The sequence below is a fragment of the Eretmochelys imbricata genome, chromosome 10 (genome assembly GCF_965152235.1).
Source record: "Eretmochelys imbricata isolate rEreImb1 chromosome 10, rEreImb1.hap1, whole genome shotgun sequence".
NCBI classification, from domain to species: Eukaryota; Metazoa; Chordata; order Testudines; family Cheloniidae; genus Eretmochelys; species Eretmochelys imbricata.
In genome coordinates this window covers 52,307,765-52,331,750 of record NC_135581.1, presented here as the reverse complement: position 1 = coordinate 52,331,750, position 23,986 = coordinate 52,307,765, and the positions used below count along the sequence as shown (strand labels likewise).

Sequence of the window (23,986 nt, the reverse complement as noted above, 5' to 3'; positions counted from 1 at the left end):
AAATACTTCATTACTGTTCAGTGCATTAAATTATTTTGCAAGTGACTTAAGTGGCTTCCAATATAGTGATTTATGAATGAAGAACTAAATGCTTCTTCACGATCGTAAGTAATGAAATTTAATTTGGGCATAAATTTTAAAAGAAAAAAATGCTGGAATTATTTAGAAAGCACAATTAGCTAGTGGTGGTTTCACACTGGTTTCATCAGCTGATCATGGAGTTGTATGTTAGAAGCTATCATGAAAATATCTGCAATTTTCAGTAACTAAAATATTAAAACTGTACAAACATGCACATTTATAACAAGCAATCAAGTTGAGAATTCAGTCCGATTTTTCAGCGATGACTAACTGGATCATTGGGCTGAAGATAGAAATACTTACCCTTGCATTTTCGTGGATGCATGTTTGACTCCATGATTTTACTTGTAGCTTGAAGCAAATAGTGACTGAATCATTCTGTAACTATGGCATAGAACTTCAGTCTGAAAGAAGTGTGTGAGAAGACGGTGGAATAATTTGAAGTCCAGGTCTGATACCGAACAAAGGATGTGGGACATAAATAGGAGCTGATTCTCTGTAGCCCACAACATAAAATAAATTCAGGGGGAGCAGAACATATGGACTCATTTGCATTTCATGATAGAGTTTTTTTGTTGCACGGTAAATTGGTTTCTGGTCCTTGCTCTATGGACTTGAAGTGCTGGAGAGGTGTATACTCAGCCCTTGAGAGATAGCACCTGTCAGCTTAGAGAGCCCCCCTCATCGCGATGCTGACATGGGTGAAGTTGTTTAAATGGTTAGTAAAACAAACGTTTTAGAGCTATGATGTATAATAAATGGAGCTGACTTTGCCTCCTGTAAACCGCAGAATCCTTAATCTGTGTTGCTCCCTGCTAAATCTTCATTCTCTTCATAAAACACTACCAGAAATTCTGCCGAGAGAAGGCTTTGGAGGCTAATTTACAGTCTATTGCCTAACATGCTGCTTAGTTTATCTGGGTGGGAGTTGGCCATTGAACCAAGTATCAGGGGGCAGCCGGTTTAGTCTGCATCCTCAAAAACAATGAGGAGTCCGGTGGCACCTTAAAGACTAACAGGTTTATTTGGGCATAAGCTTTCATGGGTAAAAAGCCCATTTCTTCAGATGCAACTGAAGAAGTGGGTTTTTTACGAACAAAAGCTTATGCCCAAATAAATCGGTTAGTCTTTAAGGTGCCACCTGTCATTGAACTGTGATGTGAGCTGTTTTCAATGTAATTTTTAAATTGAAAAGCTAGTTTACAAAAATACTACCACCAGGGTAGTTGAAAACAACTTTCAAAGACTTGGACTGTAACATGCCTTTTTTATTTGAAGGAAGGTTTCTTCTCCCCATCACAAGCGGTTACTTGTACTGAATTGCACAGTGAAGGTCAGTTGCAGTTTAATGTCTTCAAGCTGTACCAGATTAAGGGTGAAGACAGGTTCTCAAGACCGGAGTAAAGCTTTGAACATGAGTAGAATTTTGGTATGAAATCTGTTGGCTCACATCTCTTTCCAAGTTATGCTAAGTGCAGTATCTGCATCCAAGAAGCAAAGTAGGATAGCTGTGGACCACCTAGAAGGAAGTTGTAATGAAAAATCAAGCAATAGCTGTAGAATGTGATGCTCCATTGTTCTGTAGCTTGGATAGTCACTTCAATCAGTAAAAATGGCTGTAAGTTGCTACCAAACCACAGTGGCAGTGATAGTCACATCACACCAGTGTAAATGACTACACAAGGTGTGGGGCATTGGAGAATGAAACCATAGTCTAAAAGTCACTGGAGCTGTGTATCCTACCACTTAATTCTGGTGTGTGTTCAGAGTTGTGTGTCTTTAAGAGGATAACTCTGGACTGAGTCCCTCTGTACATTTAATTTAACCATGTTCTAGGTAAGATGAAAAAAAGACTGAACGATTGAGGCTTTGAATACAACACAGTGTTTTGAAAATGAATGAAAAAACACTTCTAGCAGTGTGTCAACATTAAATTATTCTGTGCACTTGCCATGTCCAGAGAAACTAAGTTTGGGCCTGTGAATTGTTCTCTGCAGTGCATCTAGTTTTTACTTTATGTAAGTGTAACCAGTCACGGTCATTCCCACTCTACTTCTCCTTTCCCCTCTGACATAGGCCAGTTGGTAAATGAAAACTAATCCTTGATACTTCCGCTACAGGAAAAAATGAAGGGCAAAAACAAGCTGGTTCCTCGTTTGCTAGGCATCACCAAAGACTCAGTGATGCGTGTGGATGAAAAGACCAAGGAGGTGTTGCAGGAATGGCCACTGACGACTGTGAAGCGCTGGGCTGCCTCTCCAAAAAGTTTCACTCTGGTACTCTTTCTGTATGTTGTTACAGAGAGGGAGGGTTGTGTCTGTCATGGGGAAAGGAGCGTGGACTGATGCACTAAATTGATTGGCCCTATTCGGTTTAGTTTAGTTTAATTTAGTCCTGAAGAAACAACTGGGCCAATTTTCTTATGGCCAACAAACTGTCTCATGTACATAACCCGACCCTGATTATCCAAAGCACTGTTTTAAAGAGCCATCTATCTGCCTGACATCTGCTAATTTTGGTTGTGAATAATCAAGGTTTTCAGAGTGCAGTATAAAGTGACAGACAGGCTGTGAAACTAAATAGAGCTGAAGAAAATGCCTTACAGTGAGAGACTTAAAGAACTCAATTTGTTTAGCTTATCAAAAAGATGATTGAGAAATGACTTGATAATGGTGTGTAAGTGCCTTCCTGGAGAGAAGATGCTGGCGGCTCTTCAGTTAGTGCAGGGATTCTTAACCTTTTTCTTTCTGAATTCCCCCTGACATGCTATTAAAAACTCTCCAGCCCGCCTGTGCCACAACAACTGGTTTTCTGAATATAAAAGCCAGGCCTGCCATTCGGGGGTAGCAAGCAGGGCAATTGCTTGGGGCCCCGTGTCACAGGGGGCCCCGTGAAGATACATTGCTCAGGCTTCAGCTTCCACCCCAGTTGGCGGGGCACAGAGCCTCGAGCTTCAGCCCCATGCAGTGTGGCTTTGACTTTCTGCTCTGTGCCCCAGGCAGAAAGCCGAAGCCCCACCGCATGGCCCTGCTTGGTGGACCCCTTGAAACCTGCTCACGCGCCCCACACCTCCCCCCAGGGGACCCCAGACCCTGTTTGATAACCACTGGTCTAGTGGAGAAAGACGTATTGAGACCCAATGGCTGGAAGTTGATTCAGACAAGATTAAATTAGAAATAAGACACATATTTTTAAGTACGGGTAAGAAACCATTGGACCAAACTGCCAAGGAATGTGGTAGATTTTCTGTCTCTTGAAGTCTTCAGATCAAGACTGGATGCCTTTCTGGAAGAAAAGGTTTAGTCACACACAAGTTAATAGGTATAGTGCAAGGGTATAGGGTGAAATTCTGTGGCCTGTGTTACACGTAGGAGGTCAGAGTGTGTGATTTAATGATCCATTCTGGCCTTAAAATCAATAAATGTATTAAATGGATCCAATCGAAAGAGCCTTTTTTCCCTCACATAGTATTTTGTGGAGCCTTGGAATGGTTTTATCTGCCATTCCAGCCATTAGCTATAATAAGACATCAAAGGTAAAGGGAAATTTCAGCTGCTTTCATTTGGTTTTGGCTTTGGTGTAGACCCTGATCCTTACGTGGTAGATATGAGCTTGTTGGATTAAAAGCAAAAGAAAGTTAGAAATGTATTTCCTTATATCTCTGATTTTGGTCATCTGAATACAGCTGATGTTTATTTATTTAAATTCGTTCCCAAGGGTGAACTGCTTGTTGTACCTTTTTTTCCTCAGGATTTTGGTGAATATCAAGAAAGTTACTACTCAGTACAAACCACTGAAGGAGAACAGATTTCTCAGCTAATTGCAGGTTACATTGATATCATATTGAAGAAGGTAAAACTTTAGGATGTCAATAAAAGTACAGTAAAATTAGTAAATGCAATGTCTCGCTCACAAAAGATAGGTTACCTGATAGCAGTAGTTCGCTTTCTTTTGTGACCCTAACTAGGTACAATTTTTCTTTGCTGTGACTCGCTTGTAGCAAGAACTCCTAGAAAATAGTTCCGTTTAATTACTATAAAGAAGTGTTTATGGAAGTAATACTGAAACTATTAGCCGTATTGAGGGAATGGGTTACAAGACTTAACTCAGCATGCCTGGCATTTAAATGGATACTCTTCTGGAAAGCAGCTACATGTCATATTCTCTATATCAAGAGAATAATGGCCTAAAGCTTTCTCCTTAACTGTAGAGAATAAACTATATAATTATAGTAGTTACCAAAGTTAACATTTGCCAACAAATGCCACATGATTACTAGTTGTGTTCTAAGCACTTTCTGTGGGAAACCTGTGGCATTTTAAATACTACTGTGTGCTTGCTGTTGACAAATTTTATTAGGATTAGACCAAACTACAACATAATCCATTATAAATATATGTTCATGCGAGAGAAATGACAGACAATTGGAAATTTCAGGAGGATTGAGGATTTTTGTTTAGGGGAACTCCAGGCCTAGAATATCAGGGGTATTTCAATTTGGGGCTGGGGTGGATTGCCAGTATTCGTCACAACTCTTTTTCTAAGACTGGCTCAAGCCAGCATCCAGCATCATCAGTTCCAAATTTAATGAGCACTAAATATGTTCAAATTTTAGTTTAAGTAGAAACTTGCATTCTTCTTCGAGTGATTGCTCATGTCCATTCAACTTAGGTATGTGTGCTTGCCATATGCACTGGTGCCAGAGGTCTTTCCCTCAGCAGTATCCGTAGGAGACTGGCTCTGGCGCCCCCTGGAGTGGGGTGCATATGCCACGGCCCCCTTCACCCTCAGTTCCTTCTTGCCACCAGTGATGGTGCATGGAACTGTTGCTGCTTGAGCTAGCACTGTTGCTTCTTCTTCGTTCAAACTCATTTACCTCTTGTATATGATTGTATATAGTTTCCCTCTGGTTTTAGTTTCCGTATTTGTTAGTTAGAGACTTAGTAGGTCCCAAATGGGACTTCACCTCAGGATGGGGCATGCCCCAGTCCCCAGGCTTTAAGCCCTGTTATCGTTGTAAAAGGCCCATGCCCATTAGCAATCCACATAACTGTTGTTTACGGTGCTTAGGCGAAGGACATATCAGTAATAAGTGCAGAATCTGCAAGTCCTTCAAGCCCAGGATGAAGGAGGAGTGTGACATACACTTGAGAGCACTCCTTATGGAGTCTATCCTTACCCCAATGCCGGAGCAGTGCTCTGATTTGGCACCGAGCACCGTGACCTCGGAGTGCAGCACCCTGCCAGTACCGTCTGTGATCCGGCATCAGTCCCCTTCCATAGCTTCAGCCAAGAAGCCCAGCAAGACTGGGAGAGGAAAGTCTCCAGCTTCCCACAAAGGACAAGTCTGGGGTGGACCAAAGCCCTGTCTTGGGCACCTCTTCACCCCCTTTGGGGTCTCGGGCCACAGGTCAGGTCGAGCAGTGTAGCCCAGGCTGCTCCCCATCAGCTTCCCCGGATAGCAGCAGAGGTCCTCATCAGTTCCAGGTGCTGTCCACGCCGGAGGCCCTGCAAGCTGCGCAAGACATTATGTCCCTTCCAGTGCTGCCCACTCCATTTCCTGCCACAGGGTAAACATGTGTTTGGACCACCACAGTCTCCACCTCTACGGCACCGGTCCCCGTCATGGGGGACATCCCGCTAGTGGTCGCCCTCTCGCAGCCGAAACGCTTCTGACCATGATAGGCAGAAGTTTTGCAGCCTCATCCAGTCTCCAGACCTTGGACAAGGGCAGAGAGGCTTGAGGCACGGCTTGCTGGTCACTGGGCGCAGATCTCTGGATGCACGCGCCCCCTGGCAAGAGTTTTGGAGTCGGTACCAGGAATCTCCACGGTACCGGTACCGCTGCAGGGACAGGTTGAGGGACCGATGGTACTGTTCTCCAGACCATCACTGATTCCCCCAGGGCAGCGTCACCACCTGCGGCTACGTTTTCACGACACCAAACCCACTCTGGTTCCGAGTCCCACTCATCAAGGCGTAGATAGCCAGTCAAGGCCCGCCAGATCCAACTCCAGGAGCCACCAGTACTGATCGGGACAGAGCCACCACTCAGCCCTGCCTTGGTCGCAGGGGAGCAACCGCTCAGGCTCTAGCTCGGGTTCAGAGTGAAGTTCCCTAGCTGTGGGACAAGCTCCAATACCTACGGTGCAGATTACATCGATGGCACCACAGCCAGCCCCATGGCCTCAAACTCCATGGCCAGCACAGTGGTACCCATGGGGGTTCATTCAGCCCTCCCAGGCAGCCTGCTCAGTATTTGGACCTTTGGAGAGAGCGGCTACAGCCCCCCTCCAGTTAAAGAGGCCTCGGCTGCAGGCACCCTGCAAGCACAGGAGGAAGTGGGTGAGCAAGCTGCTGGACCACCTCTGGTTGCAGAGGACCCATTGGTACCGGCTTCTTCCTCGTCATCGCCAGACGAGGCTATAGTGGGGCCCCCTCCACCAGTTCTTCAGGATGATGCGAAGGCGCATCAGGAGCTGTTAAAGAGGGTTGCCGCCAATCTGGGCTTCCAGGCAGAGGAGTTAGAGGAGCCCACAGATTCTCTTTGATGTTCTCTGTCCCAAAGCCCCGGCCAGGGTAGCTTTGCCCCTATATGAGGGGGGTCACAAAAATTAAAATGCCCTCTGGCAAACCCCCTCCTCGCCTCCTATCTCCAAGGGGGCGGAGTGCAAGTACTTTGTGGCATCCAAGGGTCACGAGTATCTTTATACCCACCATACTCCCAATTCCATAGTGGTAGAGTCGATCAACCACAGGGAGAGACAGGGTCAACTGGGGCTACCCGTAAGAATAAAGACTCAAGGAGACTAGACTTGTTCGGGTGTAAAGTTTATTCATTGTACAGTTGCAGGTGGCCAACCATCAGGTCCTGCTAGGCCGCTATGATTTTAATATGTGGCAGGCCATGACCAAGTTCAAGAGCACCCTTCCTGAGGCCTTGAGGAGGGAGTTCCAGGCGATCCTGGATGAGGGCTTGACTGCAGCCAGAGCAACTCTCCAGGCAGCAACGGACACCACTGCCCGTATCATGGCATCGGCCATTTCGTTGCATAGGGCTTCTTGGCTGCTCCTCTCTGGTCTTTCCCCGGCGGCTCAGCAGTCAATACAAGACCTCCCTTTCGACGAGCATGCCCTGTTCGCAGAACAGATGGACAATAAACTCCATGGCCTAAAAGATTCCCGCTTGACCCTACAAACACGGCATGTACGTCCCCAGCCCTTCCTGCAAGCGTTTTAAGCCGCAGCAGCCTCAGAGCCAGGTGAACCGCTCTTGCCAGGAGCCTCCCCATACAAAAATCCAGAGGCTACAAGAGGCAGCCTGGCCACCAATCCCCATCTACATCCCAGTCGGGGTCGACCCATGGTAAGCAGACGGGCAAGCGCCCGTTTTGGGGGTACGCCCAAGGGCGACCTACCAGACTGTTTCCTGGATCCTTCCTCCCCTCTGTTTGCCAACTGCCTTTCTTCCTTCCTCCTTGCATGGGCATCGATAACATTGGACTGATGGGTCCTAAATACAGTGGTGCAGGGTTACACCCTTCAGTTACTTTCTACCCTTCTTATCCCTCTTCATGGACCCTTATCACGAGAGTCTTCTCGCACAAGAGGTAGAGGGTCTACTGCAGCTGGGTGTGGTGGAGGTAGTTCCTGTGGAGTACCGGAGCAAGAGGTTCTATTCCTGATATTTTTTAATCCCCAAGGCCACCGGCGGTCTGTGGCCCATACTAGACCTGCGAGGCTTGAACCACTACTTAATGAAATTGAAGTTCCACATGGTCTCCCTGGCCTCCTCCATCCCTTCCCTGGATCTGGGAGACTAGTACACTGCCCTCAATCTGAAAGATGCGTACTTCCACATCACCATCTTTGAGGGGCACAGATGCTTCCTCCGGTTCACGGTAGGTCCCGACCACTATTAGTTCATGGTCCTTCTCTTTGGCCTAGTGACAGCACCATGGGTATTTACCAAGTGCACATCTGTGGTGGCGGCTTACCTCAGATGTCAAGGTATCCAGATTTACCTGTACCTCGATGACTGGCTCGTCAAGGGCAACTTCGGGTCCAAGGGAACATCGCGGTGCTGCTGGCTACATGCAGTTGCCTCGGCCTGTTGGTGAACAACAGAAAATCCATGTTAGTTCCAGTACAGAGGATAGAGTTCATCAGAGCGGTGCTCGACTCAACCTCCGCCAGGGTGTTCCTGCTGCTGGAGTGGTTCAGGGCATTGATGGACCTCATCGCAGAAGTCTCTGCATTTCCCATGACCACAGCCAGGGTTTGCCTGCGCCTCCTAGGTCACATGGCAGTGTGCACGTATGTTATGCACCATGCCAGGCTCCAGATGCAACCCCTGCAGCAATGGCTGGTGATGGTCTACTCCGAGTCCAGGGACCACCTGGAAAAGGTTGTCACCATTCCCACAACAATACTCACCTCGCTCCGATGGTGGTCCGACCATGGGAATATCCTGGAAGGAGTCCCCTTCGACAGCACTCCCCACTCAGTCGAGTTGGTCTTGGACACCTCAGATCTCAGTTGTGGGGTGCACCTCAGTGATCTCCAGACCCAGGGTACATGGTCCCTGGAAGAGATGACGTTACACATAAACGTCAAAGAGCTCCGGGCGTGCGCGATCTTCCTTCCCCACCTGTCGCGCAGAATGGTCAGAGTCTTGACAGACAACATAGCCTCTATGCTCCATATCAACAGATGGAAGAGCTTAATCCTTGGCCCTATGCCAAGAGGCACTCGAGCTTGGCAGCAGTATCCCTGTGGTCCCTGCCAGACCAGCTAGACCTGCTGTCACAGGGCCATGGTCGCCTCTTGCACCTGAACCTCACGTCTCTCCATCTCACGGCATGGATGCTGCATGGCTGAACCCTGAAGAACGGACCTGTTTGGAAGGGGTCTAGCAGGTCCTCCTGGGGAGTAGAATACCCTCGACTAGACAGACCTACCTGGCAGAGTTGATGAGGTTTTCCTATTGGGCGGCTGAATGGGGCATCTCCCCTTCGCATACTTCGGTGCAGTCAGTCTTAGACTACCTGCTTCATTTGAGGAACCAGGGCCTGGCACACTCCTCTATCAAGGTGCATCAGGCGGCCATTTCTGCCTTTCATCTGCCCGTCCAGGGGCAGACAGTGTTCTCCTATGACATGAAGGTCAGGTTCCTCAAAGGTCTTGAGAGACTTTTTCCTCAAGTTCAGTCCCCGATCCTCAGTGGGATCTCAACTTGGTTCTGTCCAGGCTCACGGGCCCACCCTTTGAGCCTTTGACCTCGTACTCCCTATCTCACCTATCATGGAAGGTAGCTTTCCTGGTGGCGGTGACATCAACAAGGCAAGTTTCTGAGCTGCGTGCCCTGGCCTCAGAATCGCCATACACGCTCTTCTGTAAGGACACGGTACAGCTCCGGCCCCAGCCGGCCTTCCTTCTCAGGGTGGTGTCTACTTTCCACATGTGCCAGGACATCTTCCTTCGGTCTTCTGCTCTAAATCCCATGAGACTAGTGAAGAGAGGTGCCTCCATCCTTTGGCTGTAAGAAGGGCCCTGACTTTCTACCTAGATCGGACAAAGCCTTTCTTTAGGTTGACTCAGCTTTTCATCTCTACAGCTGATAGGATGAAGGTCCTCCCCGTGTCCACGCAGAGAATTTCTAACTGGATTACCTCTTGCATAAGGACTTGTTACTAGCTGGTGGTTGCTCCATCGCCACCGATCGTTAGAGCCCACTCCACTAAAGCGTAGGCATCTTCGGAGGGCTTCCTGGCACAAGTTCCGATCCAGGATATCTGTAAATCCGCAACATGGTCCTCGATACACACATTCACGGCCCACTATGCGATCACGCTGCAGGCCAAGGGTGATGCTGGTTTCAGTAGAGCTGTGTTGCAATCTACATGTCCATGAACTCCTTACCCGCCTCCAGGGTTACTGCTTGGAGTCACCTAAGTTGAATGAACACGAGCAATCACTCGAAGAAGAAAAAACAGTTACCTTTCTCCATAACGTGTTCTTCGAGATGTGTTGCTCATGTCCATTTGACGACCTGCCCTCCTTCCCCACTGTCGGAGTTTCTGGCAAGAAAGAACTGAGGGTGGAGGGGGCCAATGGCGCCCTATATACTGCGGTCCCCTACAGATACTGCTGAGGGAAAAGCTTCTGGCACTGGTACATGTAGCGAACGCACACACCTAAGTTGAATGGACATGAGCAACACACTTCGAAGAACACCACTTACGGATAAAGGTAACTGTCTTTTCGAACTGCTCTAAGTTTTACAAGTAGAATTCCAAGCTAGGGCAGTTCTCTGTATATACGGAGAGTGTACAGATGTGTAGATTTCCACTCCCAAACCAGTCCTTTGATTTCGTCTTTAAAATCTGCTCACACAACCAGTTTTTAAATGAGTGAAATGGGAATAGGTTAGCAAACTAACTCCCATTCTGTGTCATGACTTGAATGAGAAACATGCAGTTTCCAGTTGTCAAGCCTGAGTTCTCTGCCACATCTGTTCCTCACCTACAGTCATATAGAAATCTTGTAATGTCAATACTCAGGGCATCTTTAATGACCTATTTTGCTGTAGATTTTCTTCCACAACTTCCCCTTGTTATAGCATATCCCTGAGTCTGATGTCACAGTGAGGGCCTGAAAAGAAATTTTGTCCCTGCAACTTGTCAATGGTAGATGATTGGAAACCCAGCAACTTGAGGTGCTCCTATTTTTTCCCCCCCGTCGCTTACACTAATAGCAAAGTAAGAACGTTGCAGTTTCAAAGAGTCTTGGCTCTAAAAATGAATGGCCTGTTTCAGCCCACACCTAAACTCAAACTGAAATGAAACAGGGTTTGTTCATGGGTAAAGAAGAGGGTTCCCATTAAACTACCTCCAGAGACATAGCTATCTCTTTTCTTTGCCTCAGTATGATGACTGTTACAAGGCTAAGAATGTTATAGCAATCTATTTCTGACACAGCATTTCTTCCACAACGTATCACGCCTCTCTGTGGTCACTTGCTTATGAGGAATAACTCAATTCACACCTCCCTTACGTTATTGTAAATAATTCACATCAGAAATGAACATTTCTGAAACTAAGTTTCTAGAAAATAACCATAAAGAAATGAATCTGGCACCATGTAACACTTGTCATGTTACTTTTCTTGTGGCAGTCATTTGTGTGCATTAATCATATATTGGTTCACATATGGGCGCTTTTTGGATACAAGATACCTTGTAGCAGAGTTGTATGCACCAATTCCTGTGAGCTATCTGTACTGTTGAGGCTTCCCATTTACTGCTGCATGGAGGGAGTTGGTAGGAGGCACCACTGTCCATCTGAGCTTGGTGGTATTAAGCCTCTATGAAACATACTATATAGCAGGTGGTGCTGATTTCTGGGAGGGGCAAGTGCTTCGTCTTATTCAGAAACAAGACCTGCTAGTACTACTATCCATGTTCGTCTTCTCCCCTTATGCACCTTAAGTCCACCAGTGCTGGCACCCAGATTGTTTTGCCCTATCCAAGTGCTCTGGATGCTGAAGTTCCTTGTGATCTTTCTCCTCTCTATTGCATCCAGGACGTGGCGGTGTAACCTATCGCAGAGTGCCCGCTCACATTAGAGTACCAAAACATCATGGTGCAGCACTGGAGAGAGTGCGAGAGAGAGAGCGTGCAGATGACTTGACACAATATGTGTAAACTAGTGACAAAATAAAGGTAGATGAGTTCAAGAAATGAAATGAAATAGAAATGCCATATAAGTATTTATGTTTGCTTTTTTTTCAGAAACAAAGTAAAGATAGATTTGGGCTCGAAGGTGATGAGGAATCAACAATGTTGGAAGAATCTGTGTCGCCTAAGAAGTGAGTTTGTGCCATGGGAAAAATGGCTTTCCGTAAGAGTGAAAGGTTTAGTAAGCAGTGGGTAGTTTTCTTTAATCCCAAATATGGTTTAAAATATTTCTGTCCTTCGAAAATTACTTAACTGCAGGGTAATTTAACAGAAAACAGCTCTGTCTCCTTCCCCTTCTGCAGAGTTAAGCTTTTGTTGTGAAGTCTGCTGTTTTGTCCAAAGACTATTATTTGGTGTGAAGTATGCACAGTTGTGGTGATTTGAACCGTAAACTACGGAACTGAGACTAACTGAGTAGCAATCTGTATGCAGAGTTATAAAAATTGAATTAGTGGAAGGTTGTGTATTCGGTTTGTGAATATTTACTTGCTTTTGATAGCTTACATTTGCTAAATGGATGGCTTTAATTAGGGTTTGCATGCAGTGTTGTTCTGTAACTGTCATTAGCAGAGTTTTATTTAATATGGAAAAAAATAATTAATCTTTCAGATGCTGCTAAAGACAAGGTCGGGGGCTTTGGCTCACATTGCAACACAAATTAAGTGGGGTCTGGGATTTCATTGTGTGGGGAGAGTGGATTATACTGGGTGATTGAAAAGAGTCAAGTGCAGGGTCCTGGCGCTGTCGGTTCACTTGAAAAGGAATATTCAGTTGGCTCTTTACTGTTAATTAACAGAAACAGTTACACTTTGAGCCATACTGAGGCCTAACTTAAGCCTCTTCTTTGCACTCCAAGGGACAGGAGGGTAGTGTCTGTGCAATGTGTGAAGGTCTGACTGTGATTTATGTTACACACATGGCTTACAGGAAATGAATTGGTGAGATCTTTTATGTGGCCTTACGTGAATTTTTAGCTTTCACATAGTGCACATGTTTTCACGTGCTTCCTTTTTACACTTCCCGTTCCAAATGGCTTCCAGAATGTATCCTATCCGTGTCAATGCTGTATTTAGAAGCTCAAAACTTGTAACAAATGGATATGCATGGACAATGTTCATCTGTAACTGAAATTACACCAATTTTTTTCCAAGCACGTCGTTGCTCTTTAAATCAAAAATTATGCCAATGCCTCCAACTGTTGGAGCTTAGACTATACTTAATATGAGCAGTAACATCTGGCAAAGTGATCATGCCCATAGTTAATGATAACGTATTGTAGTCTTGGTCTTATCCCATTATTTGATAGACTGCTAAATTACTATCGGGGCAGAATGTAAATACATACAGTTTGGAAGAAGGGGTACACATTTTATTCCAACTCTAAGGAGTGCTTGGAAAATGTATCTCCAGAAATGTATAGTTGTTAGTCCTACTTTGGCATAGTTGAAGCAAAACTGTGAGATCCTTCTTTCAGTGACACAGCCCCCAGTCTCCGCTTTTGTCCTTTGTGAGATGAGGTGAGGTCATAACAATAAATACAGCCGGGTCACACATTCCATTCTTCCTTCACCGCCTGTTCAGGTAGTAGCATTACTGATAACTTGTTTGTCAGACACTGAAGATGTAGCAAACTTATACTTTAAGCACCTGGCACAATGGGGTTCTGCTGTATGACTATGTCTTTGGTAATACAAATACTTTCTAAAATGGTTGGATGAAAGAATACATTGACTAGAATTTAAGCAGTTCACCCAATTTAAACACCCTTGCTTAGAAACTGAAAGGGAAGAATGCAGCCAGGAATTAGTTTACAGGAGCTCATGAAGTCACAGAATTTAAGGCCAGAAGGGACCACTGTATCATCTCATCTGGCCTTGTGTATATCACTGACCATCAACCCCACACGCTAAACCCAACAATGGAAATGAGACCAAAGTAAATGAGACCCACGGGATATTAGACTATCACGTGCCCACAGGCAGAGAATAGGCAGGACCAAGGGGCATCAGTGCTCAAGGTCTCTGCAGTGGCAGAAAAATTATTACACGAGATACACCCAAATAATCCCAGTAAGTGACTCCACTCACCCACTGCAGAGAGAGGCAAACCCAACCCCCAACACCCCCTCCCCCACCCCCCCCCGCCAAGGTCCCTACTAATCTGAGCTAGGGAAAATTCCTTCCCAGCCTTACTTATGGATATTAGTTAAATCCTGAGTACGTGAACAAGAACCAGCCAGATTAACACCTAAGAGAGAGAATCCTCGGTGCCACCTAAGAGCCCTGGCCACTGTACCGTCTCGAGCTATGGCCATCTCTGGTGCATCAGAGGTAGGAAATGGAGGGGCGGGGCGTAACCCATCCAAAATACATTGAGGGGGATATGCTTTCTTGACCTCATGCAGGTGACAGCTGAAACCCTGAAGCATGAGTTTTAGGAACATAAGACATATCGGAAGTCACAAGCAACCCCATTATACAACTGCGCTCATAAGTTTGTCCAGCTAATTCAGTTGTTTGACCCACAACTCCTATTGAGAGGCTGTTCCAGAACCTCACATTTCTGATGGTTAGAAACATTCTTCTAATTTCCAGGTTGAATTTGTTTCTGGCCAGTTAATATCCATTTGTTCTTGTGCCAACTTTCTCCTTTTGCTTACATAGCTCTTCACCCTTCCTGGTATTTACCCCCAATATGTTTACAGAGAGTATTCACGTCCATTCTCAGCCTTCTTTTTGCGAGACTAAGCAGGCCCAGCTCTTCCAGTTTCCAAGAGGCCCTCATTCCCTGATCATCCTAGTATCTCTTCTCTGCACCTGTTCCAGTTTAAATTCATCTTTCTTGAACATGGGTGACCAGAATTGTACACAATATTCCAGATGAGGTCTTACCAGTGCCTTGTATAACTGCATTGGTACTTTTCTCCCTGTACTGGAAATGCGTTGCATAATACATTGTAAGAGCACATTTGTCTCTTTCACAGCCGCATCACATTGGTGGCTAGTGGTCATCCTGTGACTGATCCACACACACAGGTCTCTCTCCTCCTCTGTCGTGCCAATTGATGAGCCTCCAGCTTGAAGCAAAAATTCTTCTTCTTAGACCTAGGAGCATTACCTTACCCTTTATACTGTTGAATTTTCCCCTGTTTCTGTTACTCTAGTCTTAGGGTCATCCAAATCTTCCTGTATAATATTCCGATCCTCCTCTATATAGATGATGCCTCCCAACTTGGTATCATGAGCCCATTTCATTTGCACACTCCTACTTTTTGTGCAAAGGTCATTAATAAAAATATTGAATAAGATTTGTCCCAAGACTGATCCTTGAGGAACCACAGAAGTTACCACTCTACAGTTTGATCATTCACCTTTCAGCACAATGCATTGCCTTGTCTTTAGCCAATTCCTTACCCACCTTACATGCTAGCACTGATCCATATCGTCCCTAATATAACTAATAATTTCTCATGTGGTACTATGTCCAGTGCTTTACTGAAGTCCAAGTATATTAGATCTTCTGCACTTCCCTTATCTAAAAATAAGTTATTGTACTGCCTTTATGCACATGTTTCATATTATCATTGTTTTGAAAACTGAAGCAAAGTATTCATTTAATTTTTGGGCCATACTGAGATTAAAGATAATCTCCACTGCATAGCAGCCCAACCTCATTCTTCCTTATTCTCTTGTTATTTGTCACCTTGATCGATTGGTCCTTCAACCCTCATATAGATTGCACTGATCACAACACTTCTTCCATTTGTTATTTATATAACTAAAAAAATCTTTATTTTAATTTCCTTGGCAAGAGCTATTTCAGCTTGACTTTTAGCAGTTCTCCCTTTACTCCTACATTTTCTAACTTTTATGATGTAGCTTTCTTTGCTAATTAACCCTTTTTTCCATTCCTTATAGCAGTGGTGGGCAACCTGTGGCCCCTGGGCCACACATGGCCCGTCAGGGTAATCTGCTGGCGGGCTGAGAAACATTTTGTTTACATTAACTGTCCACAGGCTGCCTGCAGCTCCGAGTGGCCGCGGTTCGCCTGTCCCGTCCAATGGGAGCTGAGGGCAGCCGTGCCTGCGGACTGTCAATGTAAACAAACTGTTTCGCGGCCCACCAGCGGATTACCCTGATGGACAGCTTGCAGCCCAGGTTGCCCACCGCTGCCCAATAAACTCTCTGCTTACTCCTAAAAACCTTTGTGAGGTGGTTATTCTTCCAGCTGGGTGTGGAGCCTTTCTCTACAAGTTTTTTCCCTTTCTTGGGATGTGAATTTCAGATAGGTTTTGTATAGTTGATTTGAAGAATTTCCAAGTCATCTCTCCATGTAAGTCCTTGAGCTCTTCAGTCCAGCTGACTTATTTACCATATATACTTGTTCATTGGCCCGTTCCTTTATAAGCTGACCCGCACCCCCCCCCAAAAGATGGATAGATAAAAATAGCAAAAACTGTATGACCCTTTCATCAGCCAACCCTATATTTCAAGGGTTGGCAAACTTTGGCTCCTGGCCCATTAGGGTAAGCCACTAGCGGGCCTGGATGTTTTGTTGACCTGGAGCGTTCACAGGCATGGAGCCCCTGAGCTCCCAGTGGCCGTGGTTTGCCGTTCCCAGCCAATGGGAGCTGCGGGAAGTGGCGCGCAGCTCCCATTGTCTGGGAACAGTGAACCGCAGCCACAGGGAGCTGAGGGGCTCCATGCCTGCAGACGCTCCAGGTAAACAAGACAACAGTGTATTTGATACTCAATTCAATGATTCCATAGAGTTTTAAATAGTCAAATTTTGGTGTAGACCCGTTTATAAGCCGACCCCCGCTCTTTGATGCATCACTTTTTTACCAAAAATATTCAGCTTATGAACGAGTAAAAATGGTAACTAATTCCCTAATATCACAAAGTCTGCCCTTTAGAAATCAAAAGCCATGGTTAATTACCTGATTTGGATTGTCCTTTCATTTAATGTAAACAGAATCAACTTGTGATCATTCAATCCAAGGTTATTTCTTATGACCAGCTTTTTTGTGATGTCCTCACTACTTACTAAAACAAAATCTAAAATTACATCACCTCATGTTAAGTATCAGGGCGTAGCTGTGTTAGTCTGTATCCACAAAAACAAGGAGTCCCATGGCACCTTAAAGACTAACAGATTTATTTGGGCATAAGCATTCGTGGATAAAAAACCACTTCTTCAGATCACTTCTTGTTGGTTCAATGATGATTTGACAAAGAACCAACTGAAAATAACTGGGCCCTAGCAGTAGAAGTAGCATTTATTCTCCAATCTGTATCTGGAAAGTTAGCCTCACATTATGACCCAACTCCCAAAAGTATTTATCTCTGTAATAATATTAGAGATCACTATCCATATCCTAGTCTGACCCTGGGAGTCTATAGCAGACCTTAACACTACCTCAGCAGAACCTCTTTTACAATCCTTCCCCAAAGTGGTTTTGACCCAAAGAAATACTGTGTTGTCCATAATATCACTTCATATTTCTTTACAATTTACTGTTTCAATTATCTATGCTATCCCCAACTTTACCTTTCTTTTTCTCTCTCTTAAACAATATATACCCTACAATACCTGTATTCCAGGCATGAGTACTATTCCACCATATATAATACTCCATATAATATCTGGTTTGACCTCTTGCACCTGTAGTTCCGGTTTCTCCATTTTATTGTCTAGATTCCTTGCATTCATGTAAAAGCCTTTCAGTTGTTTCCCTCAGACCTCACCCAGTTTTCTCATTTTGTGGTGTTCCATTATCCCTTACTCTGTCTTTATTTAACTGATATTCCTCCTCCTGTTTGTTGAAGCCAGGGGTGCAAATTTCATGAGTCTCTCCCAATCTTTTCCCCTAATCTCCTAGTTAAAAACTCCTCTTATCAGTCTTGCCCATCTTGATCCCAGAAGATTAATTAATACACTAGATATTCAAGTGGAGTCCATCAGTCTAGAAGATTCTTCTTTCTGTGAATGCCTCCCAATGTTCAATCATCCCAGAATCTTCCTCATAGCACCAGTCCTTAGTCATCTGTTGATCTTCATTATCTTATCACGCCCTTACCACCTTCTCTACGGACTGGAAGTACATTCTGCTGAAAAATCACCTGAGCTTCCACTTCTCAAAGTGTCTTTCCCAGCCACATGTAGTCATCCTTGATCCATTCCAGTGGGAATCCAGAGTGTCAGTCATCCTGACATGCAGCGCAATCAGTGGATTCCCCCCCCCCTTCTGTCAGTATCCTCTTCAGCCTCACGTCCACATTCCGTGCCCTCGATCCTGGGAGACAGCACTCTCTTCAGTTCTCTAGATCTGATCTGTCGATTCTTCTGAGTATGGAATCCCTAGTCACATAGACCATCTCTTCCTGGTTTTGGGATGAATTTGTTTTACGTTCTCTCTCGCAATCCCCTGTACATCATCCTCATTTTGCCTTAGGCTCTGGTCCCTGGCTATCTCTGTCATCTCTTCAATTGTGCTGTAGAGACTGGCTCATCTTCTTTTCTTCCTTGCCACCCCATCTTCTGACTGTTTCTCCTCCTCATTGCCCAGTGCAGCAAATTCAGTTTCATCACCACTAGCCGATCTCTTCCTCTGCTTTGTCCTTCTTAGTCATATTCTTCCATGGGTCACCCTCCAGGTCCTTTTATTCAGCAGGTGTCTTCGAATCTTGAGTTGTCTGTACCACCTCCTCTCTCCTCTCCTGAATTATGCCTTCAGATCTGTGTCTGCATTTCCTTATTGTCTCCAGCTGTATATCTAATCGTTCAACTTCTCTGCCATGAGTTCCATCAGGCATAAGTAGTTTCCATTGGATACCCCCTCAAAGATTATGCGCATCAGCAGCTTCTGCATCCCACCATCTTCTTTCTCTCCTCTCCTCCTCGGGTCGCTTCTCATACTGTCTCAGTAGCCATCATTGCTTTATTTTCTTAGACCCTATTCCTAGGGGGAAAAAAAGAAATTGGAGGACCCTCCCCGTAGCTCCCTCCCACGGAGGCTGCTGCTAGCTGTTTGCTGCTCCAGTGTTCACTAGTGACTAGCTTTTTAACCTAGCCAAACTATGTCAGCACCAGCCCCTTGTTAAGGGATATCAGCAAGCACTGAATCAAGCCACATACCTAGAACAAATCACTCCGGTAGTGATTTTTTGCTCTGTTCTGAACAGAACACAAAATCACCATTCTTCTCTCAGGCCAAACTCCCACAGAAACTCTGCTGTTAACTGCTCGCTGTTTGCTGCCATCTTCTAATGTGCATTCCCTTTTCAGATCTACCATCTTGCAGCAGCAGTTCAACCGAACCGGGAAGGTAGAACATGGCTCGGTGGCATTGCCTGCTGTGATGCGTTCAGGCTCCAGTGGCCCAGAGACTTTCAATATTGGCAGCATGCCTTCCCCCCAGCAACAAGTCATGATTGGGCAAATGCACAGAGGCCACATGCCTCCCCTGGTGAGCAACCTGTTTGTTTTATAATGTCCTTGGAAATCAGCCCGTGTAGCCTGTGCTGTGAGTGGTCTGAAATAAGTATGTGTGCACACCCTGTTATTAGATAAGGGCTGTGAGCTGTCTGTGTTGTTTTCTTGCACTGTTTGGCTGACTCTCCCGTTAAACTGCACACTTTCAATTTCCTTGAAACACCCAAAGTAACATAGTCATAGTCCACCTTTTTACTCCCCCCTCTTTGTCTTAAAACTTTTCTTAAAGTAGTTATAAACATGTTTGACATGGGCTGGGAAAGAGGGTAGAAAGGCTAAATATTGTTGATAAGGGCAAGCGGTATTGTATGAAAAATACAATATGTATCTATTTACAGTGTTCTAAAAAAATCACTTATCTAGGCATCGCTTTCTGCTTTGTGTATTCCTATGAAGTCTGTTGCTAGCTCCGAGTATATACTGTTGATTTTTTAGTGTGCTGCCACTGGACTTGAATATTAAGCTCACTTTATTAAACAGTCATTTTAATATAATTTTAATTTCTCTGTACAAGTGTAACTGTAAAAGTTACCCTTTGTGTCTACCACTTTTTAAATGTATATTGACTAAGACCATTTGTTTAATTTTGAAGACTCTATTAACGAAGGCCTATACATATGCTCTAGATACCCTAAATATTGGGCAGTTTTTCATAATATCATAGTAGCATAATTCAGAAGAATATTAATTTACTCATCAGTAGGTAATGCATATAACAATACATACTCATCCCACACCACTTCAAAGCCTTCAGCTCTGCAGCAGCCATATCACGTAGATGTCAGTTTGATTTTAGAATGACTCCTGATGAAGCTAATGGAGTATCAAATTCCAGGAAACTGATGATGCTATCCTTGAAGTAAATTCAAAACTCATGTTCACATTCATAGAACTCATGACAAGAAGACAGTGGTACTTTTTTACATGAATAGTGGACATGCTGATTGTGAAAAATCCGGTTTTTTTACAATACGTATAACTGAGAATAGCAAACTATTTTAAACAGCCTTGAGACTGAATCAGAGAAATGTCTGAGTGATCGTTTTGCATTGTTAGATAATAAAAATCTTAAAACATGATATTCAGCTGTTTCTGCCAGTCCTGGCGGGACTAGGAAGATAAATTCAGACTCAGACTAAAACCATAGCAATGGAAATCAATGAGGACGCACCCCTGGTTAAACCTGTATTACCCCTGTTGGCTCAAATGTTACTGGTCAGCATGCTCCAGTTTTTATGTTTGCTTGTAAGTTTCTTCTCTGCCCTTTGTGTTCTAATATTAGCTTCCCCTTAGCTCTGTTTATGAAAGATTTATGGAAATTAACACAATAATAGCAAAAACTATCCCCTCTGTCTGAAAGTAGAGAAGTCCCTGAGTTGCTCTGTCAAAATGTGGCATGGAGCATGAATGCCTTTTCTAATAATAGTTTTACGTACAATGTGGAAAGCACATAAATTGTTCCAGAAACCAGGTGCACTGTAGACAGGTCAGTCCTATCAGCAAAAACTTTGTCTTCCCATGTGAAGTTTCTAGGACTTTGCAGCTCCCGTGACACTTTTGCAGTTTGGGGGGAGTTCGTGTTCTCAATTAATAGCAAAGAGTTACTGTACTGAAAAGCTTCCTCCTGCTTAAAGTTCATCTGGTTTTCATCTCCTGCATGGGAGCTGATCAAGTTTCTCAAAGTTGTACAAGTTTGAAATAGGTCAGACAAGTACCTTGGGTGGCTGCCTGGATTTGGCTGTTGCTTACTTTCCCATCTTTTCTCAGGGTTCCTCTTCTAGGTTTGGGCCCGAAGATGTGCATCTGGGAGCCAGGTGCTACTAACATGGTCCATTAATGCTGGAAATTTCTGAGCTGCCATGGGTTACCCACTAAGGGACCATGAAACTGTATGTATTAAGTAAAGAAGGGAATCAAAGGCAGTGAGGAGATAGGGAGCTAGTTAATAAGTGCTGTCTTGGATCTGGCAATTGGACCTGTTAACATTAACAGTGATGTGTATCAATTGCATTTTTTACTGTCCTATCTAGAGCGCTAGTGTGATGCTTAGAAACCAACCTGCCCATTCAAGATCTCTGGCAAACCCATACCATTCAGACCCACACAAGCATTCTTTCTGTATGACCTAGGAGGAGATTGTGGCTAGAAACAGAACAATCAAAATAAAATTCACCATTTACACAAGTCCAATGATTTAATCTCATTTACTTAGTGTATAGCACAAAACATTTCAGATCCACCTAAATCATGATTTGCAGCTTGGCAGACACTAATTTTCCTTGTCTATTTCACAGACCTCAGCACAGCAGGCCTTGATGGGGACTATTAATACGAGTATGCACGCTGTTCAGCAGGCACAGTCCGACCTCAATGAAGTTGATAACCTACCACCTCTAGGACAAGATATGGTGAGTTAATTCATGTGATCCCTATAAGGATTCAGCTAAACAGCTTGAGTTATTTATTTCAGAGCTTATTCATTGTCCCTGGGTGTAGATAGATATCTCAACAGCTTTATAAATAAGATGAAAATCCTTGTTTACTTAAAGGAATCTGTAAGAATATCTTGTTCTGTTTAACTCATATTAACCTTCTGAGGCTATACACCGTGGACCCAGTTGTCCCTTCCTGTACACCTTTGCAGTCACATTTACTTTAATGGGTCTACACGTGTGTGACTGTGGAAAACTTGAGTCAGTAAATCAGGGGGAAACTGCCACTTGGACTGTTGTAGTAAGTAGCTCCTGAGGGGAGAAATTGAAGGAGTGGCTGTAAAGCAAAACCAAGATACTGAAGAAGGCACAGCTTGTATACAGATAGCTCATGACCCTAAAGAAGGATGGGTGTAATCCTGTCAGATACATCTCAAGTTTCCTCACCTATTTTTGGCTCAAGCCTGTCTGTGTAAATATTCTTACGTGGCTTCTTAGCTATAATTGTTAATGGGATATGGAGCCTGTCAGCTCTGGAACACTACTTTGGATCCAATTTTGGGGGGGAGTAGAGCCAATAAGATTGGTGAGTCCCCATGATGAACCAGATGATGTTCTGTGGTCCTCCACTGTGCACCATTTTGACACCATATTTATGGCATTCACACAGAAATCAGAGCTGTCAACCTATGATCTAGCAGTTACTGTAAGGAAGAACTTACAGTTATTTCAGCCTAATAGCGTAGCTGATGCCATCTGCTTCATTTAAAAGGCTTCTGAAAGAATCAAGGGCCTGTAAAGAACTTTACCCATTACTTTATCTTGAGTTTATTTCACTTGCAGCATGTCATTGCAGTCCTTAATACTCTGATGATGTTTCTTTCTAGGCATCGAGGGTATGGGTTCAGAACAAAGTTGATGAATCAAAACATGAAATTCACTCTCAGGTTGATGCTATCACTGCAGGAACTGCCTCTGTTGTTAACCTCACAGCAGGTAAATTACAGGGATTGGACTTTGCCAGGCTGCTGTTGTGTATGTACCAACCTCTTTTCAACAAGATGGAGGCTGCCCAGGAGACATTCAGGAATATACTTTCCTCCAAATACACAAATGGCCTTTGTGACTGAAACAGACCTTATTGTCTTTTTTTTTTTTTTTTTTTAACCAGTGTTTGCACAGAATCTATTAATGCTTCCCTGATAAAGATAAAACCTAATATTTTACTGGCTTCATGTAATTGAGAGTAATATTTTTGTATGGGTTTTCTGAAGTATCATTTATTGGCCACTCCTAGAGTCAGGATATTTGGTTGTGTGGACAAATGGCTTGCTCTGGTCTGTCTGGTCCTGTGTCTTACATCATTTTTCAGTTTTTCTCTGAATTGCAAGTTAGGTATAAGATGTGTAAAGGCAACTAGTGTTCAATACTGCATTTCTTTGGGTCCCTCCATATAGTGAATATGGGAGAGATAATGGAAATTGTGGATGTTTTGCTTACGTGGACAGTCATGAAGAGAAAAAATTCCATGAGAATGTACATATGTTATATACATGGGCAGGAAAAGTTGATAGTAGATGCTAAATTTTCAAAATGATGCCTGAATTATCTAGCCAAGTCTTCTTTATCCCCTTCAATTTTACTTCTAATTATCTGACCAGAAACCAGCTTGTGCTGTACTCCTTGCTTCTGCACTTATCATTCCCTTCACTTATACAGGTGACCCAGTTGACACGGATTACACGGCTGTGGGATGTGCAATTACAACCATCTCTTCTAACCTGACTGAGATGTCCAAGGGTGTGAAACTGCTTGCTGCCCTAATGGATGATGAAGTTGGAAGTGGGGAGGATCTCCTGAAAGCTGCTCGGACTCTGGCAGGTGCTGTTTCGGACCTGCTGAAAGCGGTGGAGCCCACCTCAGGAGAGGTGAGAATACGGACACAAGCAGTGAGCTTTCACAGGCTCTCCTTGGCTGAAATGCATTACTCTCAATTAAAGTGTTTGGGTATAAAGCATTTATATATTTGGTATTAAATTAAAGTATTTGGGTATAAAGCAATTAACCAGAATGGCTCTTTCCAGGCCCCAGGTTGTGTCTTCCCAACCCTCTCCTGCCACTGTTTCCCCTATAATCCCCAAGCACTTCTCCTGACCGCTTTCTTTGTGTCCTCCACATACCTCTGACTTCATGCCTTTAAGTGCAGCACCTTGATCCTAGAACAGCCTCCCGGTTAATATTC

The 23,986-nt window shown here is 44.3% G+C and overlaps 1 protein-coding gene across 1 annotated transcript in view; it reads left to right on the top strand.

Annotated features, from left to right (window-relative positions):
* The window catches only part of TLN2 (talin 2), a 177,700-nt gene that overhangs the window by 21,007 nt on the left and 132,707 nt on the right, over positions 1–23,986 (top strand). The window contains exons 9-15 of the mRNA XM_077828077.1: positions 2,202–2,357; positions 3,832–3,933; positions 11,873–11,949; positions 19,106–19,286; positions 21,607–21,720; positions 22,632–22,740; positions 23,464–23,672. Coding sequence (XP_077684203.1) covers positions 2,202–2,357; positions 3,832–3,933; positions 11,873–11,949; positions 19,106–19,286; positions 21,607–21,720; positions 22,632–22,740; positions 23,464–23,672 — 948 coding nt within the window. The remainder of the gene's footprint in view (positions 1–2,201; positions 2,358–3,831; positions 3,934–11,872; positions 11,950–19,105; positions 19,287–21,606; positions 21,721–22,631; positions 22,741–23,463; positions 23,673–23,986) is intronic.